Source organism: Leptonychotes weddellii, chromosome 7 (assembly GCF_054177405.1).
Source record: "Leptonychotes weddellii isolate Sample4059 chromosome 7, ASM5417740v2, whole genome shotgun sequence".
Taxonomy (NCBI): Eukaryota; Metazoa; Chordata; class Mammalia; order Carnivora; family Phocidae; genus Leptonychotes; species Leptonychotes weddellii.
The window spans coordinates 26,177,355-26,204,960 of NC_138375.1; the positions used below are offsets into that span (position 1 = coordinate 26,177,355).

Consider the following 27,606-nt stretch of genomic DNA (forward strand, 5'->3'; position numbering starts at 1 on the left):
GAAGCCCAAGTTTATACCATAAAAAATAGAACATAATAAAATTCTACTCCTTTAGGAAAGAGACTTATACAAATAAAATTAGGATTTTATCCACTTAGTCAATGCATTCTCAACCAAACTTTCCGCCCTAAAAGCATCAATATTTATAAAGATCATAATACAAACTATAGTTCTGGCGTTACTGTTGACTCTGCTGCTTGTAGTTTTAGATAGATCTCTTTTTGTGACTGATATGTCCTTCTTTACCAAAATGGGGTATAAAAGAGGGCTGTCTTTTTTAATATTCAAATTAAATAATTGTGCATCCCACTCCTGTATTGTGAAAAAGTATGCCTACCTCTTCCTGGTGTCTCACCTCCCATGCCAAGGGAAAAAAAAATCCAAGGAGTCATTACTGTCTTCATGATGGAAGAAACTGGAAACCATGAGGAGTCCATCCACTGATGGGTGCCAGGATCTGTAGCAGTTGCTGCTGATGGAGTGTCTGTGGAAAGCATGCGGTTTGATATGTGAGATGCGATACTTGGTTATTGCTGCAACAATGGTGACTTAGAATATCTGTGTTGGCCACCAATCCTCTGAGGAAAGAGACCTTGATACTAATGAACAGCTATGCCATGAGTCTGGCAGGAATTCTGCCAAGGTGGACTACAAAAGAGTAGAAAGATGGGTTAAGGTCAGCAGTACTCACTATACAATAAGGGTACACTTACTAGTTACCTGGCTCATTCTAAATAGTCATACACTGCTCTTTTTCAGAGGTTTGTCCACAGTGCCAAGGAGAATGTCATGTCTATCAGCACTCCTCATCATGCATTTTGCAGACTTGTGCCAATCTGGGAAATGTTTGTGGCTGAACCACCATGAGACACGTACACATTGGAGTATGCATTTAGACACCTTGATAGCAATTTGATGCAGCCATAATACTCAAGTACATAACTGTAGATTCAGCTCATTAAACAGCAAATGGAGCAGTTCAGGGGCTGTTGATTTGGGTGAACTGCATGAGCTACATTCTAGTGATGAAATAGGCTCAGGTTGACACATGAGATATTTTAAGGTTAAGTTTGCCAAGTGTAACCCAAATATTTATATGAGTCTTTTAAAATCTTTTAAAATTTTTATTTTCATAACTTATTGTTCTATTTCAATTATTACATATATTTTTCCTTTATTAGGTAAATTAGGGAATAATATTTGTATTACTGCTTCCATATCTGATATTGGCAAGGCAGTTTGTGTTTTCTGCAGATAATTCAGAAAAAAAAGTTATTTAAAAACAACCATTTGAAGGCTCTGGAGAGCAATCAAAAGCAGTAGAAACTGGATTGGAGTCAATCTTTGAAAGAGAACTGAATTCAATAAAATTTGTGTTTATATAGGTTTTTGCCTGAGAATACTCCCCAGTCCACACAAGCCTAAAGCCACCACAGCATAAGCAAAAAGTCCCAGTCTTACTGGTTTGAGGAATCAGAGTATGGAATTTGAAGAAAGGGTTAATGAATTAAATAAGGGGGTCAATAGAAATTATCCAATATAAAAAGAGCAAAAAAAGATTGAAAGAAGATAAACAAAACTTCAGGGACCTAGAAGACAATGTCAACAAGACTAATGTAATTAAAGCTCCCCAGAAGAAAAGAACGAATAAGGAAGAAAAACTATTTGAAGAAATAATAGCCAAAGGTTTCCTAAATTTTTGTGAAAAACAGCATACAGATCCAAAAAGATCAGCAAACCCCCAACAATAAATACAAACACACTAGGTATATCCTAATCGAACAAGTGAAAACCAAAGATAAAAAGAAAATCTTGAAAGCATTTAGAGAAAAGAAACATACTGCTAAAAGAAGAACAACGGTATGGATGATGGTAGACTACTCATCAGAAACAAAGGAGGTAATAATAAGAATCTTACACAGATTCAATAAAAAAACTATGTAATCATCTAGCCACTGCAATAAGGCCAGTAAAAGGGGGCAAAAAGATTAAAAAAGAAGAAATGAAACAATCTCCAATCACAGACATCATAAATGTTAAGCTGGAAGTTGTTAGGAAGCTACAAAGCTGTAAAACTAATAAGTGATTTTATCAAAATCATAGGATAAAAAGTCAATATTTAAAAATCTACTGTGTAGGATTTTTTTTTATTGAAATGACTATTATTATGTTCTATTACTAGCAGCAAACAATTGAAAAACAAAATTTAAGAAAATTCAATTTACAATTGCATCATAAACTATAAAATACTTAAGAATACCTTTAGAAAAAATGTGCAAAACCTCTGTACTCAAAAGCATAAAATACACTGAGATAAAAATTAAAGACCTAAATAAATGGAGAGATATGCCATGTTCATGGATTGGAAAACTCAGTATTGTTAAAATGTCAATTCTCGGGCGCCTGGGTGGCTCAGTTGGTTAAGCAACTGCCTTCAGCTCAGGTCATGATCCTGGAGTCCCGGGACCAAGTCCCACATCAGGCTCCCTGCTCAGCAGGGGGTCTGCTTCTCCCTCTGATCCTCTTTCCTCTCATGCTCTCTGTCTCTCATTCTCTCTCTCTCAAATAAATAAATAAATAAATAATCTTTAAAAAAAAAATGTCAATTCTCCACAAATTGATCTATAGATTCACAGCAATCCCAGTTACAATTCCTGCAGGTATTTTTATAGATACTGACAAGATAATTCTAAATGTATATGGAAAATGAAAAAAAAACTAGTGTAATCAAAATAATCTTTAAAAAAAAAAGCACAAAGTTGGAAGACTTATACTACCTCATTTTAAGACTTACTATAAAGCTACAATAATCAAGACAATATAATGGCATAATGATAAATGTCAATGGGACAACAGAGTCCAGAACTATACTTACACAATTAATTTACTTTCAACATGGACACCAAAGCAATGCAATGAGAACAAAGGAAAGCCTTTTCAATACATGTACTAAAACAATTAGGTATATGTATGAAGGAGAAGTGACCCTTAACTCCTATCTTATCATTCACAAAAATTAATTTGATATAGATCATAGACCTGACAATAAAAACTAAACCTGTAAAGCTTCTAGGAAGATCTAGGAGAGTATCTTCCTGACCCTGCGTATGAGGTTCTACAGCAGGTAAAAACTAAATTAAGGTGGTTTTTAAAAATTGGAAAGAAAAAAAACACCTTTGAGTATGTGTATTGCAGGAGGGACTTATGTGCTGTGAAGGGGCAAGAAGAAACTCACTGGAGTGATAGAAATACTCTTTATCTTGGTAAGGATTGTGTTACACATGTATATCCATTTGAAAATCCCATCACATTGTACACTTGAGATTCTACACTTCAATATATGTAATATTTACCTAATAAAATTATAAATGTATATTAAATTCTAGCTAATAAGTTTGCTTTTCACAGCATTATGGTTGAGCAATTCTGAAGCTATTTTCTGTATATCCTAGGCATGAACAAATGAGTAATTATATATTATAGATACAGAGAGGAAGAAGACTAGAATGTGTCCTGCGGTGTTGGATGGAATTGGAAGTATCAGCATAAATTTATGGCTCTATACCCATACAGAGAGAGAGAGGAATTCATATATGTACATGCTTGTATATGCATGTGTGTGGATGTACACACGTGCGTGTATGTGTGTATCAGCACTACCACCGAGAGGGCTTATAAGCAATGACTCAAATGTAACAAGAAGCATACCTAGTTGTCAGATCTTGGTTTATAAATACCACTCTTTACTAAAAAGCCAGGGATACTTGGAAAAAAGGCTGATTCCAGGCTTGAAGCAGTAAGAGTACAGGATGATCCTGTAATACCTCACGCTGAAAATTAAGAAATGCTTAAAGAATAAGAGATCATACCAAAAGAACAAGGAGCCAGCTAGCTTGGAGGAGCCCCATTGGTCAAATCTAGGATCATTGATAAAATCAACTGTTGTTATTTAAATACAGTGGGTAAAAATTTGATTTGTATGACTTCCAATTAATTCTTACAAAATATATCTATGCCTTCAGGGGAGAGATCTGGCGGACACCGACTTATCCAAATGATCTTAGTCAGTATCACTAATATTGGGACAAATTGACACCATGTGCCTTCAGGTGTAATGCACTGAGAAGGACTTATCATGTTATCCCTGCCAAAAATGCATGGCCTGAAATTAATCATACCCAAACTGAGGGACATTCTACAAAACAGCCAGCTTATTCTCTGAAAAAATGTCAAGGTTAAGTAAGACAAAGAAAACCTGAGGAACTATTTCAGATTGAAGGATACCAAAGAGACCTGACAACTTCTGCTCTATGTGATAACTGGATTGGATCCTGGACAGGAAGAAAATAGGGACAAAGGACATTCTTGAGACAAGAGATGGACTTTGGATATGAATTATAGCTTATAGTGTTATACATATGTTACGCTTCCTGAATTCAATATCCTTATTTTCAGAAAAACCACATGAAATGATTTCGTAGTAAAAGGGCATGGTGTCTTAAGCTTACACTCAAATGTGTCAGAAAAAAAAGATTTTATGTGCATACACACATTGATATGGGAGCAAGAAAGAGAAAAGGGAAATGTTAAAGTCAGTGGCGCAAAATGGAAATGTGAAGGAATACCGGAGCTCCTTGTAATATTCTTGCAACTTTTCTCTAAGTTCGAAATTGCATCCAAATAAAAACCTAAGACAAATCATTAAAATTATGTAACTATTTTGAAATATTAAGTGACCAACAAACTAGTGTTCTTTTATTAGAGAACTTGTAAATTATTTTATTAAAAATTATTTTCAAAAATAAAATTCTTTCGGGGTGCCTGGGTGGCTCAGTCAGTTGAGTGGCCGGCTCTTGGTTTTGGCTCAGGTCAGATCTCAGCGTCCTGGGATGGAGCCCCAGGTCAGGCACCATGCTCAGAACGGTTGAGGATTCTCTCTTCCTCTCCCTCTCCCTCTCCCTCTCCCCTTCTCCTCTTCTTTTGTGTGCGCATGCGCGCTCTGTCTCTCAAATAAATGAATATATCTTTTAAGAAAATAAATGAAATTCTTTCTTAAAAAGCTAAAATTAATGTATCTGAGTATATCAGGACAAACTTTAAGTCTTTATGTTAAGTATCTGAACATTAAAAATAATAAAAGTGAAATAATTATCTTTAGTATACATATTTTTAATCAATTTTTAGCTTTATCTGCCTATAAGACCCTGTCACTGGTATTTTTGTGAAGAATTTTTTCAAATATGCAACTATTATTTTTAATTTTCTCATAAATTTGCCTTCAGTGTTATTCATAGTTGAATTTTACGATTAATAAATTTGAAATTCATGACAGCTTCCACTGACCCCTTTCTTCTGACCATATTTTTATCCAAGAAACTCCTCTCTACAGGGGCTGCGCACTCTCCAGGCAGCTCTGAGCGAAGTCTGCTAAACAGAGCCTATTCTCAGATTTTAATTTTTAAAATTAAGATCTGTTCATATTTCAACCCACATATTTTTAGAGGTTCTTTTTTTTTTTTTACCCCAGAGTATCTTCTTCAACATTTTTTATAAGATAAAATTCATTTTAAAAGGTGTTTTCTAATGATTTTTCTAAACAGTTCATCAAACTGAGATTATATAAAATCACAGGTCTTCTCAATTTCAATCCAATTCAATATACACTTACCAAATCAAAATTCAAATCTTTTCTATTCACACATTGAGCTATTCCACCATTGGAGTTCTCATTAATTAAGGTGTTTTCTTCTTCCCTTGTTTTTGTACAGATAAATATCAATATCACCCTGTTTGCAAGCTTTGATTTTAATAATTAGTTTGCTGTAAACTTGAAAAGCTGAAGATCTTGGTTGTTCCCTTATTGAATAATTTGATTAAATATTTCCAGCTGATTTGGGATAAAATGCAAACAAAATTTAGAGAAATTCTTCCCCATGGTTGACATTTAAGTTGATTTTCCAAGTAATTCTTTAAAAACCCAAACATTTATAAGACTCAACTGATGGTGCATGACTAAGAGAAAATACATACTGCTAAGCTGAAGTTTCTGTTTTTTAATGTCAGTTTCACTGCACATACAAAATTTTAATTCAGTCCCTCTGTGTATATATAAAAATATTTGTAAAATTTAACCATTGTCAGTTTCTACTTCAATTGGTAAAATATTGAAATTTGTTTGAATGCAATTAGGAGTTGTGTATGCACAAAAATCAATTCCCATTATATTTCTGCTCCACAGATGTCATAATGAGAATACAGTTTTTATCATGGTGCTATGCTCTGCCAAAACATATATTCATAATATCACCACAGCAACAAATAATTTCATCTTCAATGTTAAATTTTTTACTAAATTTATCACAGTATTCCCCATTATATCAGATGTTTTGCCTTCCACAGATAAACTTCTGAAAGCTTTACTTTGATTTCACGAGTTGTCAGATGGAAAAAGAATTGAGTCATTAGCTGGAATTAACTTGACTGATTTCCTATTTGAAGTATCTGATGACCCTGACAAAAAACTGGCATTTAACTGTTCATAACACCATTCTATTGCTAAGAGAGCCAACACTTTAACATTGCTTTGTAAATACACAAGAAATCCTGAAATTGAAAATGATTGAAATTAATTTAGAAGAACAGATATTTGATCTAAACGAAAAGCCACATTTCAAAAGAGTGATATGTAAACATACTTTTCTGCAACTGCACATGTTAAATTATTTTCTTTGGACACAATCCTCTTAAAACAACTTCTAACTCTGAAGTAGCTGCTATTGTTTCTTCAGCAGATGTGTGTCTCTGCTTTTCATGTGTTTAATGATGTCATTGAACCCCTGATGTCAACAAACATTTTGTGCAAGTTTTATATTCATCATCAACAAACTTGAGAAATGAACATTCAGGACCTTATTTTTCATGAAATATACTCTTTCAGCCTCTTGGGTTTTGTTTGTTTTGTTGTTACTTTTGGTTTTTAGCTTGTTGCTGCTGAAAGTACTTATTGCAAAATTTTTAAATAGAGTTACCAAGTAACAAATGTCAAAACCATGATAGCAAGAGTGTGTACACTATTTTCTGTGTATCTGTCTGTGTCGGGGCTGTTCAGCCTTTACATCCAGCACATATCTTGCATAAACCTAACTGGTAATATCCTGTGTTTCCCGCTGATGGACAATCTCATGGCACATACCTGAGCACACCTGGCTGGTAGACAGTGACCAACAGAGGCAGCCTCTTGTCAAAGAGTAAAAGGAGTTAGCTCATGTGTGAAAGCATTTCCTTTTAACAGCTACCCCCTTGCATGCTATTCTTGAAAAGGAGGGGTTAACTACATTACATCTGGAAAGAGTTGGGAAAAGAGATATGAGTTTTCATTAGTTCTCTTTCAGATTAACCACATGTTAAAGCAAAAACTCTGTTCACTGCACTTGGATCTTACATGTGATCATGGCAGAAGCTAAAAGCAAGAGGTGGGGGGGGCAGGGAGGAAGCACAAGGTGGAGAGCTACTCCATTAGTTTTCTATGCTGCATAACAAATTTTCCTCATCCACAAAACAAAAATAATAATAGATCTACTCATGAAGTTGCTGTAAGATATAAAAGAGTTAATACATATAAATATGCCTGGGTCAAGGAGACTGCTTTATCAGAATTAAGTGTTACTATTATAATTACTACTGCTTTCTAGGAAAAAAAAAAAAAACCCACCACCACTATGATTCCTTCAGTAATTCCTTGTTGTTGAAATTGTTAGAAACGAGCGTATTTTCCAGATCCTTCACTGACATGAATGCTCTCTTAGTGTTCTATTTGCCAGTTCCTGTCCCTGTATGGTTGTGTTTCTGCAGATAATACGTCTATTGCTGCAACCACAGCAATTGGCTTTTATGGGCAGCCATGTTATATATTTGTTGGTTCATATTAAACTTAAATCTAAAAATAAAAAGAAAGAAAGAAAGAAAACCCAAGTGTATTTCACACAAACTGTTATTAAGCCATAGTTTCTCCATTTCAAAGTCAAACAGCTGGTTTTTTGAAGTACATTCAGATTTTCCCGTCTATCCCCATTTTATCTAGTCTTTTTTTTAAAAGATTTTATTTATTTATTTATTGGACAGAGAGAGACAGAGCGAGAGAGGGAACACAAGCAGGCGGAGTGGGAGAGGGAGAAGCAGGCTTCCTGCAGAGCAGGGAGCCCGATGCGATGCGGGGCTCGATCCCTGGGATCGTGACCTGAGCCAAAGTCAGATGCTTAACGACTGAGCCGCCCAGGTGCCCCCACTTTATCTAGTCTTGTTAGTTTCAGTCCATAGCTCTATGTCTTTTGAGATCTTTCTGATCATCTAAATTATTAGCTTTGGATTCTTTGTCATTAAGAATATAGGTTTGGATTCAAATAGTTCTAGGTTTAAATACCAGCTCTACCTTTCATTAATTATGTGGACTTGGGCAATTTCAAACTAAGTCTCCACTTTCTCATCTGTCAAATGGGAATAATAATAAATATTTGGTATCACTGGATCTTGAGATGACTAAATGACACAATAGCTGGTGTATCTCTTAATATTTTATTGTAGAAATAAAATATTGCTATAATATGATAGTTATTATAACATTAACATTAAATATGTTTATCATTTGTTATAATAATAAAATATTCTTATGGAAAATGATTCACCAGGATAAGAATGATCTCTGTGATATCCCAATAGAGACTTCCCTCTATGTAGGCATACGACTATTTAACAGCTGCAAATTGACCTATCAACAACCAATTTTAAATCCCTACCAATAAAAAATGAGATTACTTTGTTAAGACAGTAAACACAAATTTTGGCTGGTTTTTTATGCTCACCATCTTTATTTTTTTGGTGCATTATTTTTTGTGCCTTATTCCCATTTTATTTTTCAATTCTTTGTGTATGTCCAAATCAGTGTCTCCACCCCAGAAAGTAAGTTACCAGGCAGAAAACATGTCTTCAATTGAGCACCATAAATAAGCATAGAGGAGAGCATCATGGACACATGGGGATTCAGGAAGTATTTGATATGATGATTTTTCTGACAGCAGCAAACATTTATTGAATACCTTCAAAGCACCAGATAATTAATAATGATAGCCAATACTTCACGTTCTTACCATGTGCCAGGCAGGTCCTCAGCGCCCCACATGTAGAAGCCCATCTAATCCCATCCATAGTTGATACTACTATTATCTCATTTTACAAATGAGGAAACTGAGTCCCAGGAACGTTAAGTTCTTGCCCAAGTGGTAGAACTGGATCACAAAACCAGAGAGTATGGCACCACAGTCCATGTTTTTAACCACTAGCTATGCTGCAACTCAGCTTGCACGAGATACTACATGACTCATGCAATGATCTAACCAGGCATCTCCACGACCCTGGAGGGAACTTATTGGGAGAGAAATCTGCTGCCACAGAGAGTGAGCATAGGAGACACATTCTAAGATAACACATCCCAAATGCAGCAAATGAACCAAATGCTCTTCTGTTCAAAAAAGCTGCCTATTTCAACCCCACACACAGAGTGGGCATTCCACACATGGGGAGGTAACGGTCAGTGCACAGCTTTGTTTGTGATGCCCTCTCCTGTCCTGGTGCCTTGTGAAGGTGCCCTAGGGTATCCTGCATTTTCCCTCTCTCTGAGCTCACTTTCTCTCTCTTCTGTGTTGCTTTCAAAGCACCCTACACCAAAATAAATCTCTCCCCTCTCTATCTCCATCCGTCTCTGTCTGGGTGGACTTTGGGGGGGTGGCGGGATGGAGGGGTGGTGGGGAGGGTCACATTGGACCTTGCACATTATGCCTGAATTCTGAACAAAGCACAGCTCTTCTCAGGGCATTTCTCCCTCACTGCACAGCCCCAAACACCCAACCCAGCTGTCTGTTCACTATTGTCCTGGCAACCCGTGCTTGGTTTATCTTTCCCTTGCCCTACTTTTTTTTTTTTTAACCCTTCCATCATAGCTTTTCCCTTTGGAATACAAGGAGGGACAGAGGTGGAGGAGTGATAACCACTATTCGTCACATTCTCCATGGTGCTAGGTGACCAGCACTTCATGAGCAGCCACCCACCCCCAGATGCCACCCTGCCTAAGTGCCCCTTCCCTACAGGCATTTGGGCCAAGTCAGACTGAGATGTAGTCAGCTGGCCCTGTCCCCCTTTGCCTTTGCTCCATTTTCCTCTCCTGTGAGAGCTTTCACCACTAGCACGCAGCATCAGGCCCTGTTCCAACAACTGCACCTGGACGGTGCCCTTCTGCCAGTGAGCACGACTCCCTGGTGAATGCCAAAATCTTCCTTAAAAAGTCTACTGGGTAAGTCTGTTCCTTAAGATTCCAGTTCACATCCTTCTTATAGAACCACAGTAATGCTCTGGCATGTGCCAAATGCCCCCGTACTCATTACTTCATCTATACTCCTTCAGGGAAAAATACTATTCACACCGTTAGGATGTGTAAACAAAGACTCTAAAAGATTAGTAACCAGAGGCAGGAAGAAAGGACCATCTTCTTCAGTGTCTGATATACACCCCAGATCTACATGCATTATCTCCAGGTAAGTGTTCCCGGCTCTGTTTACTGATGCTCACCGCTATCAGGCAACTTGTCCTAGACCCTGGAGCTACTTGGCCACTCCAACTCCAAAGCCAGCATTCTTTCCACCAAACCAGAAAGAACAGTTACCCCAGATCTCTCAGGAATAAAATCGCTCCATCCATAGCTGATTTTTATTACTTCCACACTTACTTTCCATACTGATTACTTCCATGGCTGCCTTTTCTCATCACTATTTAGGAGGTAAAGACAATGTCTTGCTCATCTCTATAGTCAACTTTCTTTCTCTCATCTTGGAGTTTCTCAACAATATTTGCCTTATGGAGATGTTTTAAGACAGACAATGGTCTCATATCAGGAAAGCTTTCATTAAAACTCAGAATCAGGCTCATACATAAAGGGGATTAGAGATAGCTTGCCTGTTTTCCTAGGTGATCCAGTCCTCATCTGACCCACCCAATCAGCACTATTAAAAACAAAACACGTATCTCCTCTTTTGTCCTTCCATGGGATTCAGTAATAGCGTCTATTATAGCAATTATCACAGTGTGTCAGTATAATTTTTTCCTTGTCCTATTTCCCTACTAGAGTGGGAGTTCCTCAAGGACTGGAGACCATGTAATTCACCTCTGTGAGGGATGAATGGTAGGAGCTGGATAAATGCTTCCTGAATCAATGAATGAACTGAAGATTGCACGAACTAAATTCTCCACTTGAAATAGGAAGTGGGGTAAGTTGATATTGGATATGAGGTCATCAGAGTCTAGATCTGTAGGATGCCAGCATTTAAAGGAACTTTAGAAGTGAAGCCCAACTCCTCCATTTTACCCAAGAAGCAGCCCAGGAAAATTGAGTGATGCCCAAAGTCACATACTTGGCCAGTGAGCTGGATATAGACTTCAGGTCTCCCCAGTTCAGTGAGTCCCAACCCTCTGAGAATTTGAAACAAAAAGGAGGAAAGACAGAAATCTTCCAAAGGACCTTCCTTTCTCCTTCAGCCCAGGCTCCTCTAGAAGCCATTCCCAAGCTGCTGTCCTTTGAGGCTTTATGTGAGGAGTCTGAGCTGAGATGGATGAAGGAAACTACCTCCACTGATGTTCTGTTTCCTTTTCCCCCAACTATTCCTCCCACTTCCAGGGATTTACCTTCACACGAACGGTAGACAGTTGTATATTCAAGGGCCTTTCATCACAAAATTATTGAAAGAGCAAAAATTTGACCCCAAATAAATGTCCAAAATAGGGCAACAGTTAAATAAGTCATGATGCCGTTATACAATGACATAATACAGACTCACTGAAAAGTCATACTTTGATAATATAATGAATTCCTGCATGACATGAAAAAGTATTAGCTAACAGTTAATGAGTGCTTACCATAAATCAAGTACTAGCTAAGAGTTTGACATATACTCTCTAATTTAGTCCTGATAGCAATCTCTGAAGGAGGTACAACTGTTATCTCCATTTTACAAATGAGCATACTGAGGTTCACAGAGGTTAAGTAACTCATCCATGCCAACACAACAAGTAAAAGCAGAGCTAGAAATTTTAGAAAAATGATTAGAATGGTAGGTTTTAAAGATTGGATGTACAACTTCATGCATCATATTATTTCAACCAACTACTTTATTAAAAGGAAACACCATCTAAGGCAGTTTTCTGAGGATGCTCAGTATTTTTCACATGTTCTACAATGAGTAAATATTTCTCTTACTTGTCTTCTTCATTTATTTTAAGGCACAATAAAAGTTGGGGTTTCTTGGCTTTTGGGTTTTTTTTTTTGTATTGCTCTCAGGGAAATGGCAATACATAATCAGAATTTGGGGGAGAGAAAAAGAAGGGGGATCCCTTAAAAAAAGCAAGGGGGAAAGTCAGAGAGTTTGAGCCCCCAAGGGACTTTCCCCCTTGCTGCCTACACCCTGCTCCCACCTCCTCCAAGCCCACCCCCCAAGCTCTAGCTCAGGTCCTGCCTTTATCAATGAGAGTCTTCCCAACTCAGGAAGGACCTAGAGGAGGGAGATAGCTGCTGCTTGCCTCATATTACCAACCACCCAAACACCTACCTTAACCAGTTCATAATTTCCCCAGAAGCACTCTGAATGAGAAATGCTGAAGTCTCCTCTTCTATGCTGCATTTTTAATTGGAGAGTAAGAAACCAGCACCACCTCAGATCTCTTAACTCCAAGAACTCATTCAACCCCTGTACACAGAATTTCACATATTGCACAAGGGGTATGATGGAAGAGGCCAAGAAGGTCAGAGGTAGACACAAGAGTCCCTTGCCTATTTTCTTCACTGGGAAATATGTGTGAAACAACTATTTTGAGACAGTGGGAAACCAGCATCAGAGAACTGTAACCCCCGAGAGAAGGTAAACAAATAAAATGATTCTGATGATGACTTCTATGATATTTTTCTCTGAAGGCATTTACCAGACTCCAGGTCATGGAAGTGGAAAACAAGCAGAGCACAGTGTTCTTACTGAGTGGAAGAGATCTTTTCTGTGAAGTTTATGTAAGATGAGGTGGCTGAAATTTGCAGGGCATTGAAGACAGAGATATAGCTTTAGAACTCTGCACAGGGGTCTCTTTGAGTATTTGACTGAATACTAACTTTGTGCATGCACAGGGTAATACTACATGAGACCAATCAAAGAAAAATAGAAACTTCACTGATTAACAAGATTTTTTTTTTCCACTGAAGACCCCATAAAAGGCAGGCCATAGAGTTAGGGCCAGACTAATCCTAGAGTAAAGGTGCTCTATATTTGCCTTAACAAAACCTTAAAAACAAGTCTCAAAATGATGAAGTTGATCCCCAAGTAAATTAATTACATGACAGAACAAATCTATCTGCTCTTCCATTTAAGGAAGATAAAGAGATCCAGACACTTAAATGCACTGTCTAGCATCCAAACAAAAACCACTAAATATTCAGAGAAACAAGGAAATATGACCCATAATTAGGAGAAAAATTAATCATAGAAATATACTCCAAAAATGACAGAAATTATGGAATTAGTGGATGATGGATTTAAAAACTGTTTAAAATATCACAAATATGCTCAAGGATCTAAAGAAAAGCATAAACATAATGATTAGAAAAACAGAATATATCAGAAAAGAACCTAATGGCACTTCTAGAAATGAAAAATGCAATATCCAAAATGAAAAATTTACTGAATGAGATTAACAGCTGATGAACACTACAGAAGAAATGGCCAGTAGGGGCCCCTGGGTGGCTCAGTCATTAAGCGTCTGCCTTCAGCTCAGGTTATGATCCCAGGGTCCTGGGATCAAGCCCCGCATCAGGCTCCCTGCTCCCAGGAAACATGCTTCTCCCTCTCCCACTCCCCCTGCTTGTGTTCCCTCTCTTGCTGTGTCTCTCTCTGTCAAGTAAATAAAGAAATCTTTAAAAAAAAAAAAAAGCCCAGTAAACTTTAAAAAAAGAGCAATAGAAACTACCTAAAATAAAGCACAAGTTAAAGGGGGCTTAAAAAAATTATTAGAGCATCAGTGATACATGGGACAATATCAAGTGGTCTAATATATGTGTAATTGGAGTCCTGGAGTATGGAAGGAATTTTAAAGAAATAATGATCAAGATATTTCCAATTTTGATGGAAAATATAAACTCACAAATCCAAGAAACCCAACAAATCCCAACAGAATAAACAAAAAGAAAACCATGCCAAGGCACATCATAATAAAATTGCCAAAACCCAATGATGAAGAGAAAGATTATAAAAGCAGCAAAAAAAGAGAAAAATGCCCATTATACACAAGAAAATAAAAATTATCAGTTATGTCTCATCATGAACAAAGCAAGCTAGAACAAAATGGGCCAACATCTCTGAAGGTTTAAAGAGGGCCTGGGGGCCAAGGGGGAACAAGCCTAGAATTCTATATTAAAAAAAAAAAATCTTCAAAAATGAAGTTGAAGTAAAAATATCTTCCGACAAACAACAAAAGCTGAGAGAATGCATTGCCAGAAAATATGCACTTCAAGAAATGTTTAAAAGTGGGGACGCCTGGGTGACTCAGTTGTTAAGCGTCTGCCTTCGGCTCAGGTCATCAGCCCTGCATCGGGCTCCCTGCTCCGAGGGAAGCCTGCTTCTCCCTCTCCCCCTCCCCCCTGCTTATGTTCCCCCTCTCTCTGTGTTTCTCTCTGTCAAATAAATAAAAGAAAGAAAAGAAATGTTTAAAAGTGCTTCAGGCTGAAGGACAATAATATCAGATGGAAATTCAAACTTACACAAAATAATGAATAGTGCAGTAAGTGGTAAATATACAGATAAATATAAAAGACATTTATTTTCACTTGCTAAAGTTTTTAAATGATAATTGACCTTTAAACACACAAACAAAAAAGTACTGTGAGGATTATACCATACAGAGAAGTAAAATCTACCACAATAATAGACCAAAGAAAGGTATGGGGGAAAGGACATATATTACCATAAACTTTTAAAAGTTTATGGGAAGTAGCATAAAATCAACTTCTACCTCACTCTCTTACCCTTACACTTTCTTATTCCATCAAATCCTAATGACCTTAACTTTTGTCCTCATCATGACTTCCAATCCCTATTCTTTATCTGTACTAGCATTATTTCCTTGCTTTCCCACTCAGCAGGACCCTGTGGCCACACCATAGAGTCACAGATGTTACAGTGCCAGGGGTAGAACATTATCCATTGCAAAACCCTCACCTCTTCCTTTTTTTCTAGTTGAATTACTTGTATTTTTTTATTTAAATTCAATTTAGTTAATATATAGTGTATTATTAGTTTCAGGGGTCAAATTTAGTGATTCATCAGTTGCATAAAACACCCAGTGCTCATTACATCATGTGCCCTCCTTAATGCCCATCACCCAGCTACCCCATTCCCCACCCACCTCCCCTCTAGCAACCCTCAGTTTGTTTCTTAGAGTTAAGAGTCTCTTATGGTTTCCCTCCTTCTGTTTTATTTTATTTTTTCCTTCCTTTCCCCTATGATCATCTCTTTTGTTTCTTAAGCTCAACATATGAGTGAAATTATACAGTATTTGTCTTTCTCTGATTGACCTATTTTACTTAGCATTGTACCCTCTAGTTCCATCCACATTGCTGCAAATGGCAAGATTTCATTCTTTTTGATGGCTGAGTAATATTCCATTTTGTGTGTGTGTGTGTGTGTGTGTGTGTGTGTGTGTGTGTGTATAAAAAACACACCTTCCTTATCCATTCATCTGTCAGTGGACATCTGGGCTCTTTCCACTCGTTTGGCTATTATGGACATTGCTGCTATAAACATTGGGGTGCAGGTGCCCCTTCGAATCATTATTTTTGTACCCTTTGGATAAGTAGTGCAATTGCTGAGGTGTAGAGCAAAACCCTTATAGATAAGGAGAACTCAGACCTCCAGCTTATTTTCCTGCAATAGTGCTCTTACCATGATCCTCTATTTCCATGACCGACGCTGTTTGCTGTGCCAATCCTCATACTATGTGAACACCTGCGTTCAATTTCTCTAGCTTCATCTTTTTTTACTCACTGCTGCAGCTAATTGCTTAAGAAATTCATTAAGAACATCAAGGGCTTCTAGTGCCATTTTCTACATCCAACTTTAGCTTGGCTTTCAACACTGCTCCTCACTCCTTTGTCCATCTGTAGTTCCTTAGTAGAATTCATAACTTCAATCTCAGATGCTTACCTTTTAGTTTTCCTATGTCTTCATTTGTCCTCTTTCTTCCTGTGGTAGACATTTGTAAAGTTGTTTTTTTCTTTTTCCTAATATTGGAACCATCTATACACCTTCCTATGTTTGGGGAATTTCCCATTGTGGTAACAGACTTCTAAAATAGCCTCCAAGATTCCTAGCCCCTGGTGTACACGTACCTCCCAGTTATTCAGACACTAACACTGCAAACTCCTAGTTAGTCGAATACTGATTTCAGGCGTAATTAAGTCCTCAAATCAGTTGACCTTAAAACAGGGAGATCATCCAGGTGAGTCTGACCTAATTACACTAGCCCTTTAAATCTGGGTCTAGAGATCAGAGACAGAATGTCAGAGAGATTTGAAGCATAAAAAGAGGGATTCAATGAGAGAGAAATTCTCCATTGCTGGCTTTGAAGATGGATTGGGGGGGGGTGTCACACAGCAAGGAATGCAGGCAGTCTCTTATCCCTGAGAGTGACCCTTAGCTGACAGCAAGGAACAGAGACCTCAGTATTACAACTACAGGGAACTAGATTTTCTACAACCTCATGAGTTTGGAGGAGGGCCCTAAGTTTTAGAGGAGAATGAAGTCTGACCAACACCTTGATTTGAGTTTTAGAAGACCCTAAAGCAGAGAACCCAAGGCTTCTCGCTTACAGAAATATGAGCTAATAAATGAGAGTTGTTTTAAGCCACTAAATTTGTGGTAATTTGTTATGCATCAGAAAAAAAAAACAAAAACTGCTACATCAGTAGGTGTAGGCATTCGGTTCAGGTGTTGCCTCTGTTAAAAACAAGACAACAGGCCCAAAGCGGAATAATTGTGCTAAGCCCCAGGTCACCAAACTGAGATTTCACTTTATTATAGTTTGGGCTCTCCCAGAAATGCAATCTAACTCAGTCAGGAATCACCTGATGAGCACTAGTTAGGTAATCTGTCTGCCAGAACCCTGCCACTCCCTAAAGGAAAGTAACTTCGCAATAACCAACCCGTTTTTTTTGCTACATATAACTCCCTTGTTCCTGCTCCCTTCTGCCTATAAAAGTCTCTCATTTTGTACTGCTCCTCCAAACTCTTTTCTATCCCCTGGACCCCATGCTGCCCAATTTAAATCAATTTTTGCTCAAACTCTTAAAATGTTTAATATGCCTCGGTTTATCTTTCAACAGTTTTAGTATCAGAAGAGGGAACCGAGGAGACCCCAAGGGTCCCCAGGAGCAACAGAGCAACCAAACATAGATACCTGTGGAGTCCCTTGAGCTGGCTGCTTCCTTGCGTCTGGAGGTGGGCTGGCTGGGAAACCGGCCAGAGTCAGACTGGCTCCAACTTAGAAACTGGTCCAGGTGGAGCTGGGTCCAACTAGGAACCGGACTGGGTTCAGGGTGAGACCAGGTCTGACTTAGAAACCAGACTGGAGAAGCTTATGCTATGCCCCATGCCACCAAACTGAGCATTCTAGTTTGTGCTCTCTGAAAAGTGGAATCTTAACTCAGTCCATCAGGAATCACCTGATCGGCATTAGTTGGGTAATCCACCTGACAGAACCTGGCCGCTCCCTAAAGGAAAGAAACTTTGCAATAACCAACCTGCTTTCTGGCTTCACAGAACTTCTTTGTTCCTGCTCCCTTCTGCCCCTAAAAGTCTTTCATTTTGTACAGCTCCTTGGAGCTCCTTTCTGTCTGCTAGATTGAATGCTGCCCATTTGAGCAGATTTTTTCTCAAATAAACTCTTAAAATTTTTAATATGCCTTAGTTTATCTTTTAACCTTTCAGAGCCACTTTTGCCATACTCAGGAGCCAATGGCCCCCTAAGTATAATGTTCTCGCTCCCCCAGTGGTGTTAGTGATTGCTGACAAAAATCAAGTCCCCCACATAGACATGGTTGCCATACAGCTGGCCCGCTAATAATAAACAGTAAGAGCCAATATTCCCTAGTCTTTGTCGTGAATAATCTGTGGCACTGAAACCCTTTGATTTTTCTCTTCATTCACTTGTTCAACAAACTTTCATTGACCACACCACATACTACTTTTTCCTAAGCATTGACAATATAGTGGTTTAAAAAACTGGCAGGGTCCGGGCCCTGACCTCACAGACTGTGGGAGCTTAAAACAAGTCCACAGATTTTTCACATTCTCCCCATCAATCCCTAGAATATGAGTGGCCTTAGTAACTCACTTCGAATTAACTGAATGCAGTAGAAATGCCCCTGAGTGACACAGTGATAAAAGGCAATACAACTCCTCCATGGCTTTCTCTGGGATGCACGTTCTTGGACCCCAGTCATCATGCTATGAGGAAACCCAGGCCACACAGAGAGGTCACATATAGATGTTCTGGCCAACAGTCCCAGCTGAGGTTTCAGCTGATAGTCACTATCAACTACCAGATACTGGAGGTTTTGAGATGAGTCCAACTCCCATCCTTGTCTGCCTATAACCGAATAAGAGACTCAGTGATAATCACCCAGCTGAGTCTAGTCAACCCTCAGAACCATGAAAGAATAATAATAAATGACCTTTCTTGCTAGTTTCATGCCACAAAGTTTGAGATGATTTGTTTTGCGGCTATAGGTGAGTTTACAGACTAGTGAAGGAATGAACAGACATTAAACAATTATCAAAAAAATAAATAATTATAAGAGTACCATGAAACTTTCTTGCACTTGCTTACAAAATCTTACCCTACCCTAGCTCTTCTCTGCCCCTCTTCCTGGCTTCCCTGTCCTTCTTAATGGCATCACTGTCCTGATGAAAACCAAAGCTGAAAATCTGGGGGCTGTCCTGACCCATTTTCTTCACACCCTTACTCAGTCAGTTCTCATATCCTGTTGCTTCTATTTCCAAAAGTGCCTCCCAGCTGGCTCTGTCTTCACAATCTCACCACCACCAGAGCCCAGGGCAGGCCCTTAAAATCTTATCCCTGGTTTACTAAAATGACTTCTCGGGCCCTTCATGAGCCGCTGCTAACCTATGCTCTGGCTTGGCTTCCCACACACTTCTGTTATTGCATGCTACACTCCAGATAATCTAGACTTCTCAATATACTCTAAACAAATCCCCTTTTTGATGTCTCTGAGCTCTCTATCCCTCCACTGGATTTTTTTTTTTTTTTCCTAACCCACGTGTCCAAGGGTCTACCTCCTACGATCTTCCCAGGCTCCTCTGGCAACAACTGTCACTAGCCCTACGGCCAGCTAACAAAGACGGCGGTGGCTAGGATGGTTCGCGGCCCCCCGTCTCACACACCCGCAGTGAAGAGTTGTAGCTGAACACAAGGCTAGCTAGACATTGCCATTCCCACCCTTCTAATGCAGCTTGACACAATCACATGACTAAGTTCTGGCAAACAGAATGTAACAAGAAACAGCATGTGCCAAGTCTGGGTGGTACCTTTAAAAGGAATAAGCATGCTCTCCCCTGGCCCGCTCCTTTTCTTGCTGGCAGGGATGTGGTAAGGGCTGGAGCCACCATCTTGGCCTTAGAGATGAAGCCACATGTTGAAAATGACAGAGATACCCCTAGAGCCCCAGACCGCCTGACTTTAGACAGAGAAATAAACCTCTATTTTGCTCTGCTGCTGAATTTGGGGTGGGGTTTTTTTGTCTATAGTCGCTTAGTCTATGCCCTATCTAATAGGATAGCTAATCTTTATATTGCAAGTTTATTGCAGGGCAGACCCTGTGCATTATATCATTTAATCCTCACAATGATATTATATGGAAAATAGTATTAGGGATAAAGAAACTGAAGCTCAGAAAGGGTTTGCCAGTTGCCCAAGGCCACAGGGTGAGGAGACAATGGAGTTAGAACTCAAGCCTCAGGCAGTTGACTTCAGAAACTATACTTTTAATCACTACTTATCCCTTGGCTTTGACCCACAGGCTTAAGGGCACAGACAGACCTCACTGAGGTTTGCCAAGTGTCCCCATAAACACTTAGAAACATGCTTTGCATGTAGTAGATACTCAACAAATGTTTGCTGGATGAATGATTGATTGGTTTTCAGGCTTTTTGAAAGTTCCTAAGTACAATAATAGGATTCAGTTAACTGTTTCTGCTTACCGGGCAGCCCAGCATCCCTATTTCATACAGAACACTCTCCCGGGTGCTTAACACCAGTTTCCTCCCTGAAGAATACCATATACTACGGCACTTTTGGTCCATGGCTTTACCCATCCTACACAGTCAGGGGAGAGCCTATATGAGTATAGCAGGCAGCTGGGGGAAGCATTCAGCTTGTTGCAGTCATCTATATTTATTTACACAGCTGTCCTCCCCCTCATTCAAGCAGAAGACTCTGGCCCAGAAATCAGAGATGGAAATAAAATTAGGGGGCTTTTTGAAGACTGCTGTGGAGTATCCTGCATCCTAGGCTCTCAGCAGGGATGTGGGGTCCAGGGACTTTCAAAGTCTTCCTTTGTGCTGGGTTAAGGGTACTCGTACAAAGTGAATAGTGCTGGGAGCTTCAGGCTGTGGGAGAGGTTATTATAAAGTACTGACATCCTGCTGTGAGGCCTGAATGTGTTCCCTTCTTCAAGGCTGTTATCTGGAGCCCTTCGGTAGAAAAGGAATAGAACAGAACGCCTGAACTGTCCTACAGTTGCTTCCAGTCCTCCCCTGGGAAGACTTTGAGCAATAAACACAAATCAAGAGGAAACTAAAGAATAATTTTTTAAAGGATCTTCAAACAACCAGTCTTTATTTTTTCAAGTGGGGGGTACTAAAAGAGAAATTAGAGCCAACTTTCTTTCTAATTAAGTTCCATGGACCGCCCAAAATACAACACAGATGCTGTGATGAACATTAACAAGCTCTTAAGTGGAGTGTGTTTGAACTTGGTAGCACAAAGATAGAGAATGATTTTTAAAACTAAAAAGAAAGAAAGAAAGACACGGAAAGAAAACCACACACACACACAAAGAGACCATAAAAGCCTGATGTAATCATGACTTGCATTAGTTCTTTAGGAGGTTATGCAATAAAGCTGAATTCCTTTCCATCAGCACATTCAACAATAAATTCACTCTTTTGATTCCAGTAATGACATACAGTTAAGATTATTCTTTCTCTTCCTGTGGGCACCTGCCATATTAACAGCGATATAAAAGCATTATTTTGTTTCAGAGCATATGTCTGGGAATAAAGCCTCCTGCCCTGGAATTCCACAGAGTCATGTGTCACAGGGTGGAGCGCAAGAGTTGGAGGGCTAAGGGGGATCTACACCTAGAGGAACGTGTAGATTAGGAGGAGCTCAGGGATCCTTGAAGATACACGTTCCTCCAAAAGACAGGTCCGTTTTAGTGCAGCCAGATCTCATGGGGTAGTAGAACAGGTGTAGGGTAGATAATTAGCCTTGGATCATTCTAGCTTCAAGTTTAGCAAATCAGAAAAGGTGCTGGGTCTTCCTCTCCCAGTTTTAGATCCATAGCAGTAATCCCGTAGACACCGTCAAGTCTAGAAAACACCTCATGCAGAGGGAACTAGGCACGCAGGTTGGCATCACTTTGGGGTTACTTAATCGGAGATGAGAGAGTCAGACAGAGCCAAACCGGGTGCCAAGAAAGGTAGGTGATGCTGTCCTAGAACAAGTCCCACTGGGGAAAGTTGAGCTTGGTGTGAAATGGCAGCTGGAAGCCATTGAAGTTTGAATTGAGGATAATTTGTCTGTGAGATGATATTAAAGATCATTTCAAATCATTTTAATGAATTTAAAAAAAATCAAGGGAGAAATTTATCTTTATCATTTCTCTCATGTTTATGTTGGGGTGAGAGAATATTTCAAAATAAATAGTGTAGGGGATTTGTCAAAGGTAAGAAAGTCTTTGCCTATGGAATGAACCGAGCTAGAAGATGAAGGTGTCTGCATCACTTCTTAACATCTCTGTGTATTATGTCTCTCATCTTAAAAAGGGGGGTAATAATTTACTCCTACCAGCATCAAATTATTAGAAGGGAAACTTCAGTTTCCTTTCCCATGGCGGGGGGGTGGGGGGTGTGTGTGTAAATTTTAAGGCGTCTTTCCAACCCTTTACTCACTCCTCCTTGTCTTCTGACAAATTTGGGAAGAATAAAATCGACCTCCTTGATTCATTCCTTTTTTTTTTTTTTGGAAGTGGGCAGACTACAAGGAGCATTGGTTCCAAATGCTCCTACCTAAGAAGGTTACCTCTCACTCAAAGTATCTGCCTAGCTCTGAGGTTCAGCTCACAAGCCTGTTTAGAAGTATACTTAGCTAACCAGCTCAGCCTTGGTCTCTAATAAAGGTTGTATTTTTATTTCCCATCTGCCTAACTCTTTACCTTTTTTCTCAATTTGTTCAAAACATGGACAGAGAAGAGAAATGCTATATTTTGAGCTCCTGGGAAATCCCGATAAAATAATTAGATATTGGAATATGTAAGCTGATTTTAAAGTATACATGGAAATAAGCAAGAATAGCTGAGACAATTGTGAAAAACAAGAGTAGTAAAAAAGAAAAGGGTTTTATATTATAAAGCTACAGTAATTAAAACTGTGGTATTGTCACATTGAATATGCAGACAGATCAATGGATCAGAGCAGAAAGGCAGGAAATATATGTGGAAATTTAGTAGTTATAAAGATGACATTTTAAATCAATGGAGAAAAGAAAGATTATTTAATAAGTTGTGTTGGGACAGCCATATGGAAAAAAAATAATTTCAGGTAGATTAAATAAATTCAAAGAACAAAATAATAAAAATTCAAGAAGAAATCATTGCAGTTTTTTATAATCCTTCAGTGGGGAAAATTTTTCTAAGTACCATAAAAACCTCCCATAAGCCACAAAGGGAAAGATTGATCATTTCAATTTTATAAAAATCAGAATTTATGTATAGCAAAATCCATAATAACCATAATCAAAAGATAAATGACAAACTGGTCAAAATATTAGAAATTTAAATCACAGAAGAAAAGCCAAAATTTCCTAATACATACATTCTATAAATCGGCAAGAAAAGACTAACAACTAATTAGGTAAAAAGGAAAAAAAATATGAAATGATTCTTAAATATATGAAAAAACACCCAGTATCGTTAATCAGAAGAAACATATAATAACTCTACAATGACTTGTCATTTTTTTGCCTATTAAATTGGCAAAAATAAAAATCTACATAGAACAGTACATGGAGAACCAGCACCATCGATACAACATTGGTGGGAGTTATGACCTGATAATCCTCTACCAAGAGTACTTTGATCATATCAATTACAAATGTACATACACTTTTACCCAGAAATTCCTCTTCTAGAATTGTATTCTTTCAATATATTGCACATGTGTAAAATGACATATACAAGGTATTCACAGCAGCACTGTTTATAGGAGCAAAAGATTGAAAACCATCTAAATATTCATTATCAGGGAACTGATTATATAAATTATGATAGATCTCATTAGAATATAACCTCTATGAGGGAAAGAATTTGTTTTTTTCATTAATATATCAGAGCTTAGAAAAGTGCTTCACATATAGTATGTTTTCAATAAATATTTGTTGAGTATATATATATATATATATATATATATATACAATAGAATTCTAAGAAGTAAAAGAGAATGAATTTTTTTAAATATAGGTATGGAGTGATGTCCAAAATATATTAGGGAAAAATAGGAAGGAGAGAAACAATGTGTATTATACACTATTTTGTGTGTGTATAGTATATGTATTTGCTTATATGTGCACAAATATTTCTGGTTTTGGGTAGTCAATCTTTTCCTCATTTACCATATTTTCAGCAACTTTTCTGAGGTATAATTGCTACATATATAATTGCTCAATCAGTAGAGCAGGCCTCTCTTGATCTCAGGGTGGTAAGTTCAAGCCCCATGTTGGGTTTACCCAAAAAATTTATTTAATTTAAAAAATAAATATGTGTATAAATAAACATCTCTATAAGGATATAAAGGAAACTAAAGACATTGATTGCCTCTAGAGAAGGAAATGAACAATCAAGGCTGGGATTGGGTATGAGTAATGAAACATTTTATAATAAAACATTTTATGTCTTTACATTTTCAACCATGTGAATATGTTGACTATTCAAAAGATAAATAAGTAAAATTGAAGATATTAAGAAATAAGAGTAGTTCACTATCTTGGTTGTGGTAATGGTTTCATGGGTGTATACATATGTCAAAATGTATCCAATTGTATCTTTTTAATATGTAGAGTTTATTGTGTATCAATTGTAATTCAGCAAAGCTTCTAAAAAATGGTACATGAGGACAAGATTGACTATTCAATAAATGGTTTTGGAATATTCATTATCATTTTAGGAGAACAAATTAAAGTTATTGACCTTAAAGGTAAAACAGCCAGTTATTTTACCACCAAAATGGATTTATTTGGGAAGAACATGTAAGCCATGGCAAACCATAGGCAAGTCCGAGGTAAAAGGAGAAGAAAGTTACTTTACAGAGAAAAAGCGAAGGTTGGGAGGTGCTGTTTTGAATGGAAGTCCATTAGAGGAAAGCCAAAGTCTAGGGTGGTGACAGTTTCTCATTGGCTGAGCTTGTTGCTGGGTGAAGAGAAATTTTTTTTCCTTCTGCTGGAGTTGGAAAGAAAGGAGGCCTCTTCCTGTTGGGGTCTGCAACTGACAACAAGTGGTAGGGCATGAGAGCTCGCTCTCTGGGCCTCCCAACTCTGTTTTCAGTGAGATTTCCTTTATTCTGTTCCACACATCATACCAGACATAAAAACAAATTCCAATGGGATTAAAGTGCTAGATAAAAAACAAAACAAAAACCATATTAAAATGTTGGAAGAAAATATTGGAGAATATAATACAGTACTTTTATAACTTTGGAGTGGGGAAGATCTTTCCAAGAAATACTCAAAACCTGGAAGCCGTAGAGAAAAAAGTAAAAATAGTAGACTGTACTACCTAAAATTTAAAACCTCAGAGGAGAAAAGATACTGTGAACAAAAATAATGTCATTGACCAAATTCCCAAGGTACCCAGTAGAAGATGATTATACTATCTCTAAGTCATGTGATGCCAAGAAGTGAGAAGTATATGGAAAGAATGCTAAGACACAGATTCAGAGACACCAGAGTTTCTCCACCTCTCTGCACCATTGTCCCCATTGGTGGTATAATAAAGTCTCTCCTCAAAATAAAATAAAAATTGTAAGTACATAAATAAACTGCAAAAGATTACAAAGGGAACCAATTATATTGAAATACAATTATATGTATTTGTGCTTTTTTACCAACAAAAAGAAGACATAGTGTCTGGTCTAATAACTATGCAATTTTGAAATCGTGAGGAGCATAGATAACATTTTAAGATATCTGAAATCATTGTAGGGCAATGTGATAATATCTGTGTTTACTTTTGGTATCAAAGTCAGGGTACAACTGATACGAATGTGATCTGTTGCCTACGTTCATAATTGAAGAAACTGCTGAATTTCAATTCAAAGTTAATGAAAATAAAGATGTGATTTTTTTTTTTCCCATCCAAGTTCACAGATCCCTGGGTTCTATCCCCAGAAGACCCTTTGGAAGGCTCTTCAAACCCTAGGTTCAGAATTCCAGCGAAAAGACCTTGACATAACTGTAAAAGATAAAGAAATGCAGAGTCCAATCAAGTGCTCTAGCTCCCCTACGGTAGCTTAAAGACTCCAGCCTGACTTGAGTGTTAGATAAAGAAACTCAGCCCCTGGGAGTTGAGTTATGTGACCACCCCACCCTCTACCCTCTAAACTCATGAGGGAGAGACTCTAAAGAGCACCTCAGCATGGCAGTCGAGGGTTGAGAAGCTACGCCGTGATGTCTGCAGTTTCAATATCATACCCTGCCAAGATTTCTGGTCAGTGTGCAACACTGATTAGCTTGAAATGTATAGCTGCAAACATAATTCCAAAATATTCCTTTGGGAAAGCAACCTTGAACTTATTTGGATGACAAATTATTTGGACTCTACACTTGTGTTAAGTTGGTTTGTTGTTGTTGTTGTTGTTGTTTTAGAGAGGGAGGGTGAGGGGCAGCGGGAGAGGGAGACAGAATCCCAAGCAGACTCCATACCCAGCACAGAGGCTGGATGCGGGGCTCTATCTCACCACCCTGAGATCTTGACCTGAGCTGAAATCAAGATTCGCACACTTAACCAACTGAGCCATCCAGGAGCCCTGATATACCTGTGTTAAGTTTTTGGTTTTTTTAAAAGATTTTTATTTGTCAGAGAGAGAGCACAAGCAGGGCGAGGGGCAGGCAGAGCAGGCAGAGGGAGAAGCAGGGAGACCTATATGGGACTCGATCCCACCCTGGGATCATGACCTGAGCCCAAGGCAGGTGCTTAAATGACTGAGCCACCCAGGTGCCCCTACTTGTGTTAAGTTTGGAAAAAATTTGTGACTATATGATATTGTAAGTATTTGTAATGTTTAAGGTAATTTAGTATATTAGACAACACTTCTGTTTTTTCCTCCCTTACCTCACTGTCTCTCTTCCGATTTCTCCATATGTTTTCCATTTCTAGACACTGGAGAGCCCACAGGGCCAGTCCTTGATTATCTTTTCTCTAGCTACATTCACACTCCTGGAGATGACATCTGTTGAAATGTACAATAGCTTTAAGCCCTATCTAGATGTTGATTATACCAAATTTAATCTCAAGCCAGACCTTTCCCCTGAATTCCTTCTTTTATATCTAACAGCCTATTCAACATCTCCATTTGATTATCTCAAGTTTTGATTTCTTGCCCTGACCACACCCCACAGAAATCTATTCTGGATCTTCCCCAAATCAGTCAATTACGACTACAGTCTTCCAGTTTCTCAGGCCAAAAACCTTGGTGTCATCCTTTTTGAAGCATTAAATGCTTGTAAAAATTTGGCTAACAATATGAGGCAGAAAAATAGAGATTCCATTAGATATAATTCTAGCCTTTGTAGTAGTGTTTGGTGTACTAGCACATATAATGTTAAACAAAATAACCTCAACTATTCAATTCTTAGTTATTCCATTCCATTTCAGTTATGAATCTTCTCTGTCTTCATGCACTCTCACGCACTCTCTTGGCATGTTTATACAGAACTGAAGCTCTTAATTCCATGTGTGTGACAAGTCCCAAATGTGGAGTTCCATCTTTCTCTCTCTCTCTCTCTCAGATGCCATTGCCGCCTGGACAGCTCCATTTGGAGATCTGAGAGGATCCAAAATAGGACTCTTCGTTCACTTACACCTACCCTGAACCTTAGGCTCTCCACCCTGTTTCAGTTAAACTCTAATTACCTGCTTACTCAAGCCTAAAACCTTAGTTCCATCCTTCCCTACTCTCT

General features: G+C 38.3%; 1 protein-coding gene across 6 annotated transcripts in view; it reads right to left on the reverse strand.

The window, feature by feature from the left end:
* Positions 1–27,606, reverse strand: part of RANBP3L (RAN binding protein 3 like) — a 275,898-nt gene that overhangs the window by 241,702 nt on the left and 6,590 nt on the right. For 2 of the 6 annotated variants that reach the window (XM_081826020.1, XM_081826030.1), the window contains exons 1-2: positions 12,648–12,789; positions 338–484 (exon numbers count right to left, since the gene is read on the reverse strand). In XM_081826020.1, the coding sequence (XP_081682146.1) occupies positions 338–437 (100 nt within the window). In that variant the 5' untranslated portion in view covers positions 438–484; positions 12,648–12,789. Of the gene's footprint in view, positions 1–337; positions 485–12,647; positions 12,790–27,606 lie in introns of those variants that run through there. The other 4 variants (XM_081826021.1, XM_081826022.1, XM_081826027.1 and 1 more) reach the window with 2 other exon arrangements.